Below are 16,860 nucleotides of genomic sequence, written 5' to 3' on the forward strand. Positions count from 1 at the left end.
GAGGCCAAGTCACTGGATGGATTTAAAAGAGAGTTAGATAGAGCTCTAGGGGCTAGTAGAATCAAGGGATATGGGGAGAAGGCAGGCACGGGTTATTGATTGGGGATGATCAGCCATGATCACAATGAATGGCGGTGCTGACTCGAAGGGTCAAATGGCCTCCTCCTGCACCTATTTTCTATGTTTCTATGTTTGCCACCCAGAAGTTCTCATGCTCCTTCTAATCAATGCTTTGGAGTTATACCAGTGAAAGGGATACACTTTTAGGAAGGAAATTGGACCTCAAATGACCTCAAATAGAGATTCATTAACCTCCAGTGACAGAGTATTTAGAAATAACCATATAACCATATAACCATATAACAATTACAGCACGGAAACAGGCCATCTCGACCCTTCTAGTCCGTGCCGAACACATAATCTCCCCTAGTCCCATATACCTGCGCTCAGACCATAACCCTCCATTCCCTTCCCATCCATATAACTATCCAATTTATTTTTAAATGATAAAAAAACGAACCTGCCTCCACCACCTTCACTGGAAGCTCATTCCACACAGCTACCACTCTCTGAGTAAAGAAGTTCCCCCTCATGTTACCCCTAAACTTCAGTCCCTTAATTCTCATGTCATGTCCCCTTGTTTGAATCTTCCCTACTCTCAGTGGGAAAAGGTTTTCCACGTCAACTCTGTCTATCCCTCTCATCATTTTAAAAACCTCTATCAAGTCCCCCCTTAACCTTCTGCGCTCCAAAGAATAAAGCCCTAACTTGTTCAACCTTTCTCTGTAACTTAGTTGCTGAAACCCAGGCAACATTCTAGTAAATCTCCTCTGTACCCTCTCTATTTTGTTGACTATGACTATGTTGAAATATGAAATGAATCAAAATTTGAATTATTTATAAATTTATATCAAGCAAAGTCAGTAATGAAGCAGCCTAGAAATTCAGGGCTAAAATAATAACTCAGGCGCCCATTATATTAGTATTAATATTGGACCATTGGAGTTGGAACAGATTGGAACTCTGAATAACACATCTTTTTCTGTGGTCATTGAGGTGCTGATGTTATTAGCATGATTACCAATATAGGCATGTGATTTAACACAGAGATGTCCACTACCACTTTGGGCAGACGGTTAAGGGAGGTGCGTGAGTCGGCACTCCTGTTTCTAGCGAGGGATGTTCTTTTAGTTTTCAAAGACCACCACTGGCACAATATTGAACTTTTTAAGCAAAATAAACATAGTTAGCATTGGAAGGTTGTGGTCTGAGTGCAGGTAGATGGGCCTAGGTGAGAGTAAGTGTTCGGCACGGACTAGAAGGGCCGAGTTGGCCTGTTTCCGTGCTGTAATTGTTATATGGTTATATGGTTATTGCGATTGCGAACCCTAATTGCACTGACACCTTCAATATCAAGAGTTAAATTGTCAACTAAGTGCACAGGTACAATGAAGATCAGTCCAGCGCAAAAACAAGTTGACGGTAGTGGGAGAGATGGTCTATAGTGTTCTGTGGCTGAGCTAGAATTGGGTTCTATAGGTTGGTTCAAGAGCATGATGTATGGAGGAAAGTAACTGTCCCCAAACCTGATCCTGTTGGATCTCAGGTTTCTGTTCCACCAGCTGATAGTACCAGTGAGAAGAGAGCAATGTGGTGAGAATCCTTGATGACAGATGCTGCCTCATGTCCATGCTGGTGGGGAGGGCAGTGCCTGTGACAGGCCAGTCCAACGCTCTCTGCATCCTTTTGCCTACCTGTGTATTTGAATTGGCATTCCAGGCCTCGATGCAACCAGTCAAGATTCTTAGAAGTTTATTAGAGTATTGAGTGACATGCTGAATTTCTTTACATTTGGAAGGACATTAATGCGCTAGCTTGCCTTTGTCATGATTACATCTATGTGTCGGGCCCAGGATGGGCTGTCAGAGTTGTTTATGCCCAGAAACTTGAAGGGGTTAACTCTTTCCACCGTCAACCCACCAATGACAACTTGCACGTGCGCTCCTGCCTTCCTGACACTGACAGTTTGGCCCGACACTGCATCAACAGAACAACAGTACAACTAACACATACAATTCATTCACACTCCGGTGAATATCAATTGTCAAGTGTGGCAATATTATATATACTCACTCAATGTAAAAATAAATGCAACAAAGCCGGGGTGAAAAGACGTAAATAGGATATTTTGCAGGTCACTGAGAAATCATCGTCTGTAAATAGAAGACCAGTCACACGGCAAAAAATAGTCTCCTTGTTATATTACAGGCTGTAGTGTGGGGGAGCTGGCAGTCTTAGGTTAGAGATACAGCATTGGCCACCAAGTCGATGCTGACCATCGATCGCCCATTCACACTGGTTCTAAGTTATCCCATTTACCATGCACACCAGGGGCAAACTTTACAAAATTCACCGCCAAACCCGCAAGTCTTTGGGATGTGGGAGGAAACTCGAGCACCTGATGGATCTCATTCAATGACAATGGAAGGTTTCAATATACCAGTTAGATTACAAAGAGGGCACCTTTGTACCAGGCCACAAATATACTGAAGCGCAGGTCACATCTCTATCATTTACACCTGGCACACAACTGACTAGAGTTCTTTTTTTTTTGATAACCAAGAAATATTCAAAATCTACAGATGCTGAAAATCTGAAACAAAACAGAAAATACTGGAACACTCAGCATAACAGCATCGTGTGATTGAAGGAAAACTTAATGTTGGGAGTTGAGGAAACTTCATCAGAATTGGGAACAAGAGAAAATCAATTCAGTTCAAGTTAGAAGGTGAGGAAGGAAGGAAGGGAGAGAGAGAATAAAGGGGATATTTCTGATTCGCAATCACTGTGAAATTGCACAGGTCGTCCAGTTGATGGGTTATTGCATTCAGTGAAAAGAATGTGAACAAACATTAGAAAGTAAAAATGCAAATATAAATGAAAGTTGTGAAATGCCCAGTGTGTCGTGCTGTGCTAATAACAATATGCAGAGCCAATTTTTTAAATGGATACTTTACAGAAGAACTGGTTAGTTGTGATACAGACTGAGATTAGTTACCTCAAGCTATCGAATTTGATATTGAGTCCACAAAATGAGATGTAGTTATAACGAGACTTGAGGAACTGCTCTTCAATTTGTCGGGACACGGTGCAGTCTAATGGGCCTGTCCCACTTAGGCGATTTATTTGGCAACTACAGGCGACTAGTTTTGTCGCCACATGTTCGCCGGTTGTCGCTGGGAGTCGTCAACTCAGTCGCGCAAAAAAGTCGCAGCGTCTTTCCGGTCGCCGCTAAATGTTCAATATGTTGAATATTTTTCGTCGACAGTGGCTTTGACGCCAATGAGCGCAGCTTGACTTCTCCTGATGTAGGTGCTGTCGTAGGTTGTCGCCAGGATGACCTAGGTTGTCGCTGGTTTTTCGGCGACCTGCTACGACTATGACAGTCGCCGGCAGTAGCCTAAAAAATCGGCAAGTGGGACAGGCCCATGAAGGACTCAATATCAACTTATACAATGTCAGGTAACTTGCTTTCTCCGTTTGTATCACCAGCGCCCATGTCTGTTGTAAACTGTCCCATCTGAAGAAGGGTCTCGACCCGAAACATCACCCATTCCTTCGCTCCATAGATGCTGCCTTGCCCGCTGAGTTTCTCCTGCATTTTTGTCTACCTTCCATGATATTGGCCCAGTTTTCTTTGCTACACGACCATCGTCTGGTCAGCTGTGCTCTTGCTTCAGAACGTTTGGTCAGACTTGAAATGCTCTTGCTTCAGAACGTTTGGTCAATTTATGTCTTTCTCCATGAGCCCATCAACCGAATATTCACTACAACTTATCCCCATGGCAATCCTGGACTCAAGCTGTCAGAAGTATTATTTTCTCTCTATCCATTACACCCCCAACTACAATGCAATTTAGCTTGAACTTGATTTATTTCCCAGTTCTAATGAAGAGACTTTGAACTTAGAAACATAGAAACATAGAAAATAGGTGCAGGAGTAGACCATTCGGCCCTTCGAGCCTGCACCGCCATTCAATATGATCATGGATGATCATCCAACTCAGTATCCTGTACCTGCCTTCTCTCCATACCCCCTGATCCCTTTAGCCACAAGGGCCACGTCTAACTCCCTCTTAAATATAGCCAATGAACTGGCCTCAACTACCTTCTGCGGCAGAGAATTCCAGAGATTCATCACTCTCTGTGTGAAAAAGGTTTTCCTCATCTCGGTCCTAAAAGATTTCCCCCTTATCCTTAAACTGTGACCCCTTGTTCTGGACTTCCCCAACATCGGGAACAATCTTCCTGTATCTAGCCTGTCCAACCCCTTAAGAATTTTGTAAGTTTCTATAAGATCCCCCCTCAATCTTCTAAATTCTAGCGAGTACAAACCGAGTCTATCCAGTCTTTCTTCATATGAAAGTCCTGACATCCAAGGAATCAGTCTGGTGAACCTTCTCTGTACTCCCTCTATGGCAAGAATGTCTTTCCTCAGATTAGGAGACCAAAACTGTACGCGATACTCCAGGTGTGGTCTCACCAAAACCCTGTACAACTGCAGTAGAACCTCCCTGCTCCTATACTCAAATCCTTTTGCTATGAATGCTAACATACCATTCGCCTTCTTCACTGCCTGCTGCACCTGCATGCCTACTTTTAATGACTGGTGTACCATGACACCCAGGTCTCGTTGCATCTCCCCCTTTCCTAATCGGCCACCATTCAGATAATAATCTACTTTCCTGTTTTTGCCACCAAAGTGGATAACCTAACATTTATCCACATTATACTGCATCTGCCATGCATTTGCCCACTCACCCAGCCTATCCAAGTCACCTTGCAGCCTCCTAGCATCCTCCTCACAGCTAACACTGCGCCCCCAGCTTTGTGTCATCCGCAAACTTGGAGATGTTGCATTCAATTCCCTCGTCCAAGTCATTAATATATATCGTAAATAGCTGGGGTCCCAGAACTGAGCCTTGCAGTACCCCACTAGTCACTGCCTGCCATTGTGAAAAGGACCCGTTTACTCCTACTCTTTGCTTCCTGTCTGCCAACCAGTTCTCTATCCACATCAATACTGAACCCCCAATACCGTGTGCTTTAAATTGGTATACTAATCTCTTATGTGGGACCTTGTCGAAAGCCTTCTGAAAGTCCAGATATAACACATCCACTGGTTCTCCCTTATGCACTCTACTAGTGACATCCTCGAAAAATTCTATAAGATTTGTCAGACATGATTTACTCTTCATAAATCCTTGCTGACTTTGTCCAATGATTTCACCACTTTCCAAATGTGCTGCTATCCCATCTTTAATAACTGATTCTAGCAGTTCCCCCACTACCAACGTTAGACTAAATGGTCTGCAATTCCCCGTTTTCTCTCTCCCTCCCTTTTTAAAAAGTGGTGTTACATTAGCTACCCTCCAATCCTCAGGAACTACTCCAGAATCTAAAGAGTTTTGAAAAATTATCACTAATGCATCCACTATTTCTGGGGCTACTTCCTTAAGTACTCTGGGATGCAGCCTATCTGGCCCTGGTGATTTATCGGCCTTTAATTCATTCAATTTACCTAACACTTTTACCAATTTACCATTTCCCGGCTAACCTGGATTTTACTCAGTTCCTCCATCTCATTTGACCCCCAGTCCCCTGCTATTTCCGGCAGATTTTTTATGTCTTCCTTAGTGAAGACAGAACCAAAGCAGTTATTCAATTGGTCTGCCATGTGCTTGTTCCCCATGATCAATTCACCCGTTTCTGACTGCAAGGGACCTACATTTGTTTTAACTAATCTTTTTCTCTTCACATATCTATAAAAGCTTTTGCAGTCAGTTTTTATGTTCCCTGCCAGTTTTCTTTCATAATCTATTTTCCCTTTCCTAATTAAGCCCTTTGTCCTCTTCTGCTGGTCTCTGAATTTCTCCCAGTCCTCTGGTAGGCTGCTTTTTCTGGCTAATTTGTACGCTTCATCATTTGTTTTGATATTATCCCTGATTTCCCTTGTTATCCATGGATGCACTACCTTCCCTGATTTAATTTTTTGCCAAACTGGGATGAACAATTGTTGTACTTCATCCATGCAGTCTTTAAATGCCTTCCATTGCATTTCCACCGTCAACCCATTAAGAATCAATCGCCAGTCTATCTTAGCCAATTCACGTCTCATGCCCTCAAAGTTACCTTTCTTTAAGTTCAGGACCCTTGTTTCTGAATTAACGATGTCACTCTCCATCCTAATGAAGAACTCAACCATATTATGGTCACTCTTGCCCAAGGGGCCACGCACAACAAGACTGCTAACTAACCCTTCCTCATTACTCAATACCCAATCTAGAATAGCCTGCTCTCTCGTTGGTTCCTCTACATGTTGGTTTAGAAAACTATCCTGCATACATTCCAAGAAATCCTCTTCCTCAGCACCCTTGCCAATTTGATTCACCCAATCTATATGTAGATTGAAGTCACCCATTATAACTGTTTTACCTTTGTTGCACGCATTTCTAATTTCCTGCTTGATGCCATCCCCAACTCCACTACTACTGTTAGGTGGCCTGTACACAACTCCCACTAGCGTTTTCTGCCCCTTAGTGTTTCGCAGCTCTACCCATATCGATTCCACATCCTCCAAGCTAATGTCCTTCCTTTCTATTGCGTTAATCTGCTCTCTAACCAGCAACGCTACCCCACCTCCTTTCCCTTTCTGTCTATCCCTCCTGAATATTGAATATCCCTGGATGTTCAGCTCCCAGCCTTGGTCACCCTGGAGCCATGTCTCCGTGATCCCAACTATATCATAGTCATTAATAGCTATCTGCACATTCAACTCATCCACCTTATTACGAATGTTCCTTGCATTGAGACACAAAGCCTTCAGGCTTGTTTTTACAACACTCTTACCCCTTATACTATTATGCTGAAAAGTGGCCCTTTTTGATTTTTGCCCTGGATTTGCCGGCCTGCCACTTTTACTTTTCACCTTGCTACCTATTGCTTCTACCCTCATTTTACACCCCTCTGTCTCTACGCTCACATATTTAAGAAACTCTTTCCCTTTAACTCCATCCTCCACTATCCCATTCGACACCCCACCCCCCTTATTCAGTTTAAAACCACCCGTGTAGCAGTGGCAAACCTGCCTGCCAGAATGCTGGTCCCACACCTGTTAAGATGCAATCCGTCCCTTTTGTACAGTTCCCCCTTACCCCAAAAACAGATTAAACTCTATGACACATTGGAATGAGACATATTGATCATCAAAATCACTTTAGGAATAAGTGTTAAAACTTGTGTTAGTGTTTGTTTTCTTTTCCAACCCTTGAAGCACCTTGACTCAAAATGGGCTGAAGGTTCCACAATTGCCCGAAACCCTCAGATATCCCTCTGAACTGCGCACATATTCATTCATTTTTCAAAATTAATACGTATGGATAAGGTACTCCTGGACACAGTTACTGCTACAATTCATGAAAAACCATACATTATGCACACATTTTCCATCAAAATTATAAAATATAGTGACCATCCTTTTCTTTTAAAAATAATTAATGATAATTGCGGGATAAATATTCAGCTAAACACTGGATATTTCTACAGCTCTTCATGGAAAGTGCCTGTGGATTTTTTACACTTTCCTAAAGGAGCAGGTGGATCTTCAATCCTCCATGAACACTTTCCTCAGTGCAATGAACCTTCAGTAATGGACCTAGATGTCAGCTAGGATTTGTACTTGTGTCTCTGGAGTGCAGCCCCAAACTAGGTTTTTGCTAAAACCAGAGTTAGGGGGTAGATTGTAAAGGGGCACCCAAGCTCATACTCATACTGTGCAAATCATAGCAGTGCACAATTCATAGCAGAGATCACTAATGGACGGTGAACCTAACACCAGTGCCAACCACTTCTGGAGCAGAGCAGTGCTGGGCAAACTCACAGGGTCAGGCAGCATCTGAGGGAATGGACAGACAACATTTCGAGTCAGGACCCTTCTTCAGACTCAAAGCATTATATGCCCACTCCCTCCACAGATGCTGCCCGATCTACTGACCTACTCCAGCACTTTGCATTTTGCTCAAAATTCCAACATTTGCAGTTTGTATCCCCAACATTACCTGGCCCAGTTCATTAAACCTGATTAACGAAAGAAACCAAGAATCTGTCACATGCCAGCACATTCCAATCTCAACTACCTTCTGAACTAGCAAACAACACGATGAAAATCACAGTAGCTCAGCCACCTCCTGCCCATCCCTCCCCAACAACACCCCACCAACTCCCCACCATCTCCCCACAGTAAAGGCCAGTCTTTCCATTTCTAACCATAACATGAGAAACATTCTGAAGTAACTTTAAAGATCCTCATTGTCACCTGAAGCATGCAAGGTCAGTTTCTTCAGAGTACGATGGGCAGTTTATAACGAGGTGTGCCCCTACCTTGTTGTGTTGTATACAGGACAACCAAGGCCACCACTGCGCTCGTCGTGAGGAGGAGTAACACACTGAGCGCGATTTCAACCAAGCTCCAACTTTTCTTTATCAATTTTGTCGATTTCTCCACGATGTCCATCTGGCTTTCCGACTTGCCCATTATGGTGATTCTGGATGGGAACAGAGAGCGGGTACCGTTATACAGCAAGCATCGAGCGCAACAGGAGACTGCAATCGCATCGAACAAAACATGGTCTACATTACATTTGGACTTTGGTCTGATCTTCCATCGTTATGGGTATCCCATGGAAAACCCCCCACAACTTGTTAACGAGAGACGTAGTCTTTCTTATTGATCCACGGAACCTGGTCGTGCAGGAGGACTGCAGATACCATTGAATGGTAGATTCTCTCGGAGCAGAAGCCGGGCAAGGGAGCAGGATGAATGGGGCGCGCCACCCAAGTTTGGAGAAGACCCTTTGCAGGGCAGTGTCAATCCAAGAGCGACTTAGAGCACAGCGATCTGGAGGAATAGACACAAAGTGGTGGAGTAACTATGCGGGTCAGGCAGCATCTCTGGGGAGGAGGGATGGGTGACGTTTCGGGTCGAGACCCTTCTTCACACTGAGAGGCTAGAGGAATACTTCGGCTAGCTAGTATCCGTCAGCCCAGAGAGGGGAAGTTGCCCGCATTCAATCCTGACTTTGCTCCTGAAACTAAGGAGAGGCGGGATGTCAGGAACACGGAACGCAATCATTCCTTTGTGGATTCACGCCTTCTCGTTGCAACTGCCGGCCACCAGTTTCCGCACAGCCCCGAGGCAAGGAATGGGAACTGGCAGTATCCCAGCCCGGGCCCGGAGCTTATAAGTTGCGCTTCATGCATTCATTCACTGCTCCCCTCAAACTGACTGACTGCGCTCCGGCGATGCCGTCTGCCCGCAATGCAGCTTCACCAAGTTTGATTTGGAAGGAATGGACAGCCGGTCGAAATGCGGCATTTTGAGGAAAGGAACATAACATTGACTGTAGAGCGCTGAATGGTGGTCAGATGTCCATCCCGTGTCCACTGTGTTAATAGTGGGCAGCTTGCGCGCATCGAGTCACTGAAGGAATACAAGTAAATAGGTTAAACCCCCCTTTAGATTAAACAGCAGCTACAGGGATTTCACTGGAACCCGTTAAAGCTGGACCCGACACTGAGATGTTATGGGAACAGTTGTAAATGTTGCTGCGGGAATATCACAGCATGATATCACAGCACACTTGACCTACTTGGAACCGGCAACTATTTATCATTTACGCATCTCACTCGGTCCCAGGCGACATTGTTTGTTGCTTGAAGGAGACTTTAAAGACTCGATTTCTGAATTAAGTTGTTCCCCAATCCAGCTTTTGATTAGTATTGTGTCAGGGGTGACGGGGAGAATGGGGTTGAGAGGGAGAGATAGGTCAGCCACGAGTGAATGGCGGAGTAAACTTGATGGGCCGAATAGCCCTAATTCTGCTCCGATAATTTATGAATTTAAGAATATCGAGGTAAAAGTCCGATTCAATAGCACTTCGGTAAAGATAGAGAAAAAATAAGTCAATTTTCACTTTTGGGAGTGTGGTCTCTTAAATCCCAGAGTGGAGATAGTCTAAGGGGATAGTCTGCGAATGCTGACGGAATGTTGCACCGTCAGAGATCCATTATTTCGAGACCTTAAACCGTGCTGTCTCGTCCTCCATCATAGATTAGTGAATTATCCAATTCTGCGAACATTTTTTTCGAGTATGGACAACACAACTGCCAATTTCTGAAGAAAGACTGAAGAAGAGTCTCGATCCGAAACGTCACCCATTCCTTCTTTCCAGAGATGCTGCTGCCTGTCCCGCTGAGTTACTCCAGCATTTTGTGTCTATTGACAATTTCTACAAATAGGTCTAAAAAATGATCAAATAATTCGACTGTTGATCGACTGCGTGAAGATTAACCCATTGGCTAAACTGCGGCGAATATGTTTAAGAAGGAACTGCAGATGCTGGAAAATCGAAGGTAGACAAAAATGCTGGAGAAACTCAGCGGGTGCGGCAGCATCTATGGAGCGAAGGAAATGGCCAACGTTGCCTATTTCCTTCGCTCCATAGATGCTGCCGCACCCGATGAGTTTCTCCAGCGAAAATTAATCTGTTCTTGAGGAATTACACGGGGCGGTTTCGTGGCCAGCAGAGAGAGCAAACAGAGGTATGGGGAACGGGTTGGGGTCGTACATCGCTCTTTCCTCACGCCGCTGGCATTTGCGACCCAGATTCTCTGGAGTGAGATTTGAACATCCAGGCTTGCAGACAGGGGAGCAGAGCGCTGCCAAATTGAACGGGGAGAATGGAACCAAGTCTTGAAAACAGATATCCCTCAATATAAAATAGAAGGCAAAAATAATCGAAGACTTAGTTTAATTTAGTTTAGAGATATATCATGAAACCTGAACGGAAACCTCTGGAGACTTTGTGCCCCACCCAAGGTTTCCATGCGGTTCCAGTAGGTTGCAGGTGGTTGCAGGTGGTTGCAGGTTGTGGAAGCAGGTAGGGAGACTGACAAAAACCTCCGGGAACCGCATGGAAACCTTGGGTGGGGCGCAAAGTCTCCAGAGGTTTCGGTTCAGGTTTCCTAAGTGGGACAGGGGCATAAAAGGACCAGGGGAAACTCAGCAGGCCAGCCAGCATCGCTGGAGATCAGGAACAGGCGACGTTTGAGGTCACTCCCCGAACTCTACCTCTGCTACATCGATGACTGCATTGGTGCTACCTCCTGCACCCATGCAGAACTCATCCATTTCACCACAAACTTCCATCCAGCACTCAAATTCACCAGGACCATTTCCGACATCTCCCTACCGTTTCTAGACCTCATTATCTCCATCGCAGGTTATAGACTACTGACCGACATCTACTACGAACCCACTGACTACCATGGCTATCTGGACTACACTTGTTCCCACCCTGCTTCCTGTAAGGTCTCTATCCCCTACTTCCAATTCCTCCGTCTACGCCGCATCTGAACCCAGGGTGAGATGTCCTCATTCTTCAGGGAACGGGGGTTCCCCACTTTTACTATAGATGAGGCTCTCACCAGGGTCTATTCTATACCATATAACTCTACTCTAACTACCCATCCCCCCACTCGTAACAAGGGCAGAGTCCCCCTTGTCCTCACCAGCCGTTCCACCCTACCAGCCATCACATTCAACAGATAATCCTCCAACATATTCGCCACCTCCAACGGGATCCCACCCCTGGCCACATCTTCCCATCGCCTCCCCTTTCAGCCTTCCGCAGAGGCCGCTCCCTCCGTAACTCCCTGGTCAATTCGTCCCTTCCCACCCAAACTACCACCTCCCCTGGTATTTTCCCCTGCAACTGCAGGCAATGCAACACTTGTCGCTTTACCTCCCCCCTTGACTCCATTCAAGGACCCAAGCAGTCTTTTCAGGTGCGGCAGAGGTTCACCTGCACCTCCTCCAACCTCATCTATTGCATCCGCTGCTCTAGGTGTCAACTGCCCACACCAGTGAGACCAAGCGTAAGCTTGGCAATCGCTTCACCCAACATCTCCGCACAGTTTGCATTAACCAACCTGATCTCCCGATGGCTCATCACTTCAAATCCCCCTCCCATTCCAAATCCAACCTTTCTGTCCTGGGCCTCCTCCATGGGAGCAGCACCTCATATTTCTCTTGGGTAGTTTACACCCCAGCAGTATGAACATTGACTTCTCCAATTTCAGGTAGTCCTTGCTTTCTCCCTCCTTCTCCTCCCCTTCCCAGCTCTCCCACAGCCCACTGTCTCCGCCTCTTCCTTTCTTCAACTTCAGCACCCCCTCCCCCCCCCCCCACCCCCACATCAGAAGAAAGGTCTCGATCCGAAACGTCACCTATTCCTTTGCTCCATAGATGCTGCCTCACCCACTGAGTTTCTCCAGCATTTGAGTTTACCTTCGATTTTTCTTAAACAGATCAAGACCCTTCTTCAGTCCAACCTACTGAGTCACCCCAGCATTTTGTGTCCGGAATTAAACAGCATCTGCAGCTCTATATTGTTTATCCCCCTAATTCTATGTTATCCCACTTTCTCGTTCACTTTCTCAACATTGCGGCTAATTTACAGAGGGCAATTAACCTGCAAACCCGCGTGGAGGAAACCGGAGCAGCCGGAGGAAAGCCACGCCAACGTGAAGAACATGCCAGCTCCACACAGACAGCACCTGAAGTCAGGATCTAACTTGAATTTCAGATGCTGAAATTCGTGAGGCAGCAGTTCTACCAGCTGCGTCACAGTGCCGCCCATAACTGTGCTTGCCCTTTATAATATCTGAACACAAAGCCTGTCTAATATAGAAATGAGTAATTCTTGGCACATTCATTTGCGGTTGGAAGGAAATAATTGAAACTTCTGCCAGACTTTATGATGTCCTTGGTTGTCCCAACATGCTTTACAACCAATGAACCACTTGTGACATATGTGAAAAAATTAGATCTCATACCAGTAAATTAATTATATTTTTCTTGGCATGGACTACAAAGTGTTTACTTAACAGGAAAACTCCTGGTTCCTCTTCAAATCAAGCTGTGACATCTTTAATAGAGAAACTTCCTGATCTTCCATTTAACATTTCACTGGAATGACAGCATCTCCAAAAACCTGCAACCCCTCCAATCCCAGTCAAATATTATTGCCTAGAAATTCAACTCCAGTTAATAGCTCTGAATTTGCACACATCGACAATTGCTTTGGTGCTACCTCCTGCACCCACACACAACTGACTGACTTCATCCGCTTCACCACTAACTTCCATCCGGCACTCAAATACACCTGGACCATTTCTGACACTTTCCTACCATTCCTTGACCTCACTATCTCCATCGCAGGTGATAGACTTCTGACCGACATCCACTATAAACCTACTGACTCCCACGGCTATGTTGACTACTCTTTCTCCCACCCTGCTTCCTGTAAGGAGTCCATCCCCTACTTCAAATTCCTCCGTCTACGCCGCATCTGTTCCCAGGATGAGGTGTTCCACACCAGGGCATCACAAATGTCCTCATTCTTCCGGGAACGTGGGTTCCCCTCCCCTACTATATATGAGGCTCGCACCAGGGTCTCCCCCATATCCCGTAACACTGCACTCTCTCCCCATCCCCGCACTCGCATCAAGGCCAGAGTCCCCCTGGTCCTCACCTTTCACCCCACCAGCCGGCATGTACAACAAGTAATCCTCCGTCAGTTTGCCACCTCCAACATGACCCCACCACTCGCCACATCTTCCCATCTCCCCCTGTCTGCCCTCTGCAAAGACCACTCCCTCCGCAACTCCCTTGTCAATTCTTCCCTTCCCGCCCGCTCCACCCCACCCCCGGGCAATTTCCCTTGCAACCGCAAGAGATGTAACACGTGTCGCTTTACCTCCCCCCTCGACTGCATTCAAGGACCCAAGCAGTCATTCCAGGTGCGACAGAGATTAACCTGCATCTCCTCCAACCTCATCTATTGCATCAGCTGCTCTAGATGTCAGCTGATCTACATCGGTGAGACCAAGCGTAGCCTTGGTGATCGTTTCGCCGAACACCTCTGCTCGGTCCGCACTAACCAACCTGACCTCCCAGTGGCTCAGCACTTCAATTCCCCCTCCCACTCCGTATCCGAACTCTCTGTCCTGGGTCTCCTCCAAGGCAAGAGTGAGCAACACCGGAAATTGGAGGAACAGCACCTCATATTCCGCTTGGGGAGTCTGCATCCTGGTGGCCTGAACATTTAATTCTGACAATTCTGTTAACTCTTGCTGTCTCCTCCCCTTCCTAGTTCTCCCTCAGCCCTCGGGCTCCTCCTCCTCCTTTTTCCTTTCTTCTCCCTGCCTCCCCCCACCCCCCATCAGTCTGAAGAAGGGTTTCGGCCCGAAATGTTGCCCATTTCCTTCGCTCCATAGATGCTGCTGCACCCGCTGAGTTTCTCCAGCTTTTTTGTGTACCTGCACCCCACTAGTTTGTTTATTGCTCAACATTCCTACTGTTTCTTGTGCCTCTAATCTGCCATTCCTCCCTGTTCTGAACCGAGTGTGACTCAGAAAACAAGGTGGTTTTACATACTCCAGGCAACATCAATGGTGCCAAAGTGGAGATGGTCACGAGCTTCAAGTTCCTTGTCGTAAATATCACCAAGACGTTGATCTCAAAACAACATAATTAAAGCTATGGCCAAGAAAGCTAACTAATCCCTCTACTTTCTCAGAGGGCAAAGAAGGTGCAGCATGTCGCCAACGACTCTTACCACCTTCCAGCACTGTAGAAAGGATATCATCTGTGTAGGAAAGAACTGCAGATGCTGGTTTAAATCAAAGATAGACACAAAATGCTGGAGTAACTCAGGCACGTCAACAAGAGATGGCAGCATCTCTGGAGACAAGGAATCGAGATGTATCACAACTGTTGTATGGCACCAGCTCTGCCCAAGACCACAAGAAATTGTAGAGTTGTGGATGTAGCCCAATTTATATCATAAACCAGTCACACACACATCCCCCACCCCCCAATCAACTGGCAGAGTGGAGCAGCAGGTCCAGCCGCTGGCTCCAGCACCCAAACCTGGATCCCATCCTGACTTCATGGTTTACACATTCTCCCTATGATTACATGGATTTCCTCTGGGTGCTCCAGTTCCTTCCCACATACTAAAGACGTGTGGGTTTGTAGTTTAATTGGCCTATGAGAAAATGGGATAACAGTGAATGAATGTGAATGGGTGATCGATGGACAATGTGGGTTTGTCAGCCGAAGGGCCTGTCTCTGTGCTGTACCTCAAAATAAGCCTCATATACATTTAACGCTATCACAGATAGGAAACTAACATAATAAGCCACCACATCCTGGTCATTCTCTCTACTCCTCTCTCAGGTAAAGTTTTAAATCATGCACCACCAGATTCAGGAACAGCTTTTTCTCAACTGCTATCAGACTCTTGAATGATCCTCTCATAACCCAAAGATGCACTCCTGATCTCTCAACCTACCTCGATGCAGCTCTTGCACTTTTTTAATCAGCACTGTCTCTGTAACTGTGATGCCAAATGTTGCACTCTGATATTTTTTACTTTGCACTATTGTTGAACTTTTGTATGGCTTGATTGTACTGATATATGGTATGACTGAACACCATGCAAACAACGTTTTTCATCTCGGTACATGCAACAGAAATAAACTAATACCAATATCCACCAATGTGGTCATCTCATTAAACAGTCTCTCTTAACTTACAGACGGATAATTAATGCTGTCATTGTCAGTGACATTCACATCCATGAATACATTTAAAAAAGCTGAATATTTTATCCCACCTCAAACTTATTTTATTGACTTTATTTAGTAATCAAACCCATTGACAATTATCCAAATACATTTCCATTTTATTCTTTCCCTCTCTTCTATGTTCCAACGTGCATTTTAGAATGTTATACACACAACCATTCTTTAAGTGTAAAGATTACTGCCAATGAATTTGATGCAAGAATTGCACTGCTTTGTGTAGAATGACATCTTTGCTGACTTTTAAAGCAATAAGCTCTGGGAACACCCAGCAGGCCAAGCATATCTGTGGAGCGAGAAATGGAATTAACATTTGAGGTCAATGGACCTTCATTAGAATTGGGAAAAGTGTGTTTTAAGTTGCAGAGAAGGGGCAGGAGTTGAGAGGGGGGGGATGCCTGTGTTGGGATGCAGACTGACAGAATACAGATGGCACAAATACTGTTCATGATGTCTGAGAAAGAATGGTGAAAAAGACAGTGCTGGAATAGCTCAGTGGGTCAGGTAGCATCCCTGGAGAACATGGATAAGTGACATTTTGAGTCAGGACCATTCTTCATACAAAGTGCTGGAGTAGGGTCCCATTCGGGTCAGGACTCTTCTTCAGCCTGAAGAAGGATCCTAAGTTGAAAAGTCAGTTATCCGTGTTCTCCAGAGAGGTTGCTTGACCCGCTGAGTTACTCCAACACTGTGTCTTTTTTGTAAACCGGTATCTGCAGCTCCTTGCTTCCACATAGAGAATGGTGAAGGTTGGTTTGTCTGGGGAGCTCTAAGTAGAGGAAGATGGATGAGGAAAGAGAGAGAAAAACACAATATTGATGCAAAAAGCAGACATTGCTGTAAATCTGAAAATAAGAGTAACAAACCATCTGCTAGAGCAGAGATTGCAGATCAAGCAGCTGCTGTAAGATGAAAAGGAATTGTCGATGTTACAAGACAGTGGAATTCATTGTAGACTTTAAGAGTACTCCCCCTCGTCTCACCCCACTCACCATCAACAACACCACAGTCACATTGGTGGAGTATTTTAAGTTCCTTGGAACCATCATCTCCAAGGACCTTAAATGGGGGGCTACCATCGACTCCACAGTC

General features: G+C 45.4%; 1 protein-coding gene across 1 annotated transcript in view; it reads right to left on the minus strand.

Annotated features, from left to right (window-relative positions):
- mmel1 (membrane metallo-endopeptidase-like 1) overlaps positions 1-10,199 on the minus strand; it is a 121,047-nt gene extending 110,848 nt beyond the window's left edge. Inside the window, exons 1-2 of the mRNA XM_055659689.1 lie at positions 8,698-10,199; positions 8,440-8,603 (exon numbers count right to left, since the gene is read on the minus strand). Coding sequence (XP_055515664.1) covers positions 8,440-8,603; positions 8,698-8,723 — 190 coding nt within the window. The 5' untranslated portion in view covers positions 8,724-10,199. The remainder of the gene's footprint in view (positions 1-8,439; positions 8,604-8,697) is intronic.
- Positions 10,200-16,860: the final 6,661 nt, after the last annotated feature.

The sequence above is a fragment of the Leucoraja erinacea genome, chromosome 30 (assembly GCF_028641065.1).
Source record: "Leucoraja erinacea ecotype New England chromosome 30, Leri_hhj_1, whole genome shotgun sequence".
Lineage (NCBI taxonomy): Eukaryota > Metazoa > Chordata > Chondrichthyes > Rajiformes > Rajidae > Leucoraja > Leucoraja erinaceus.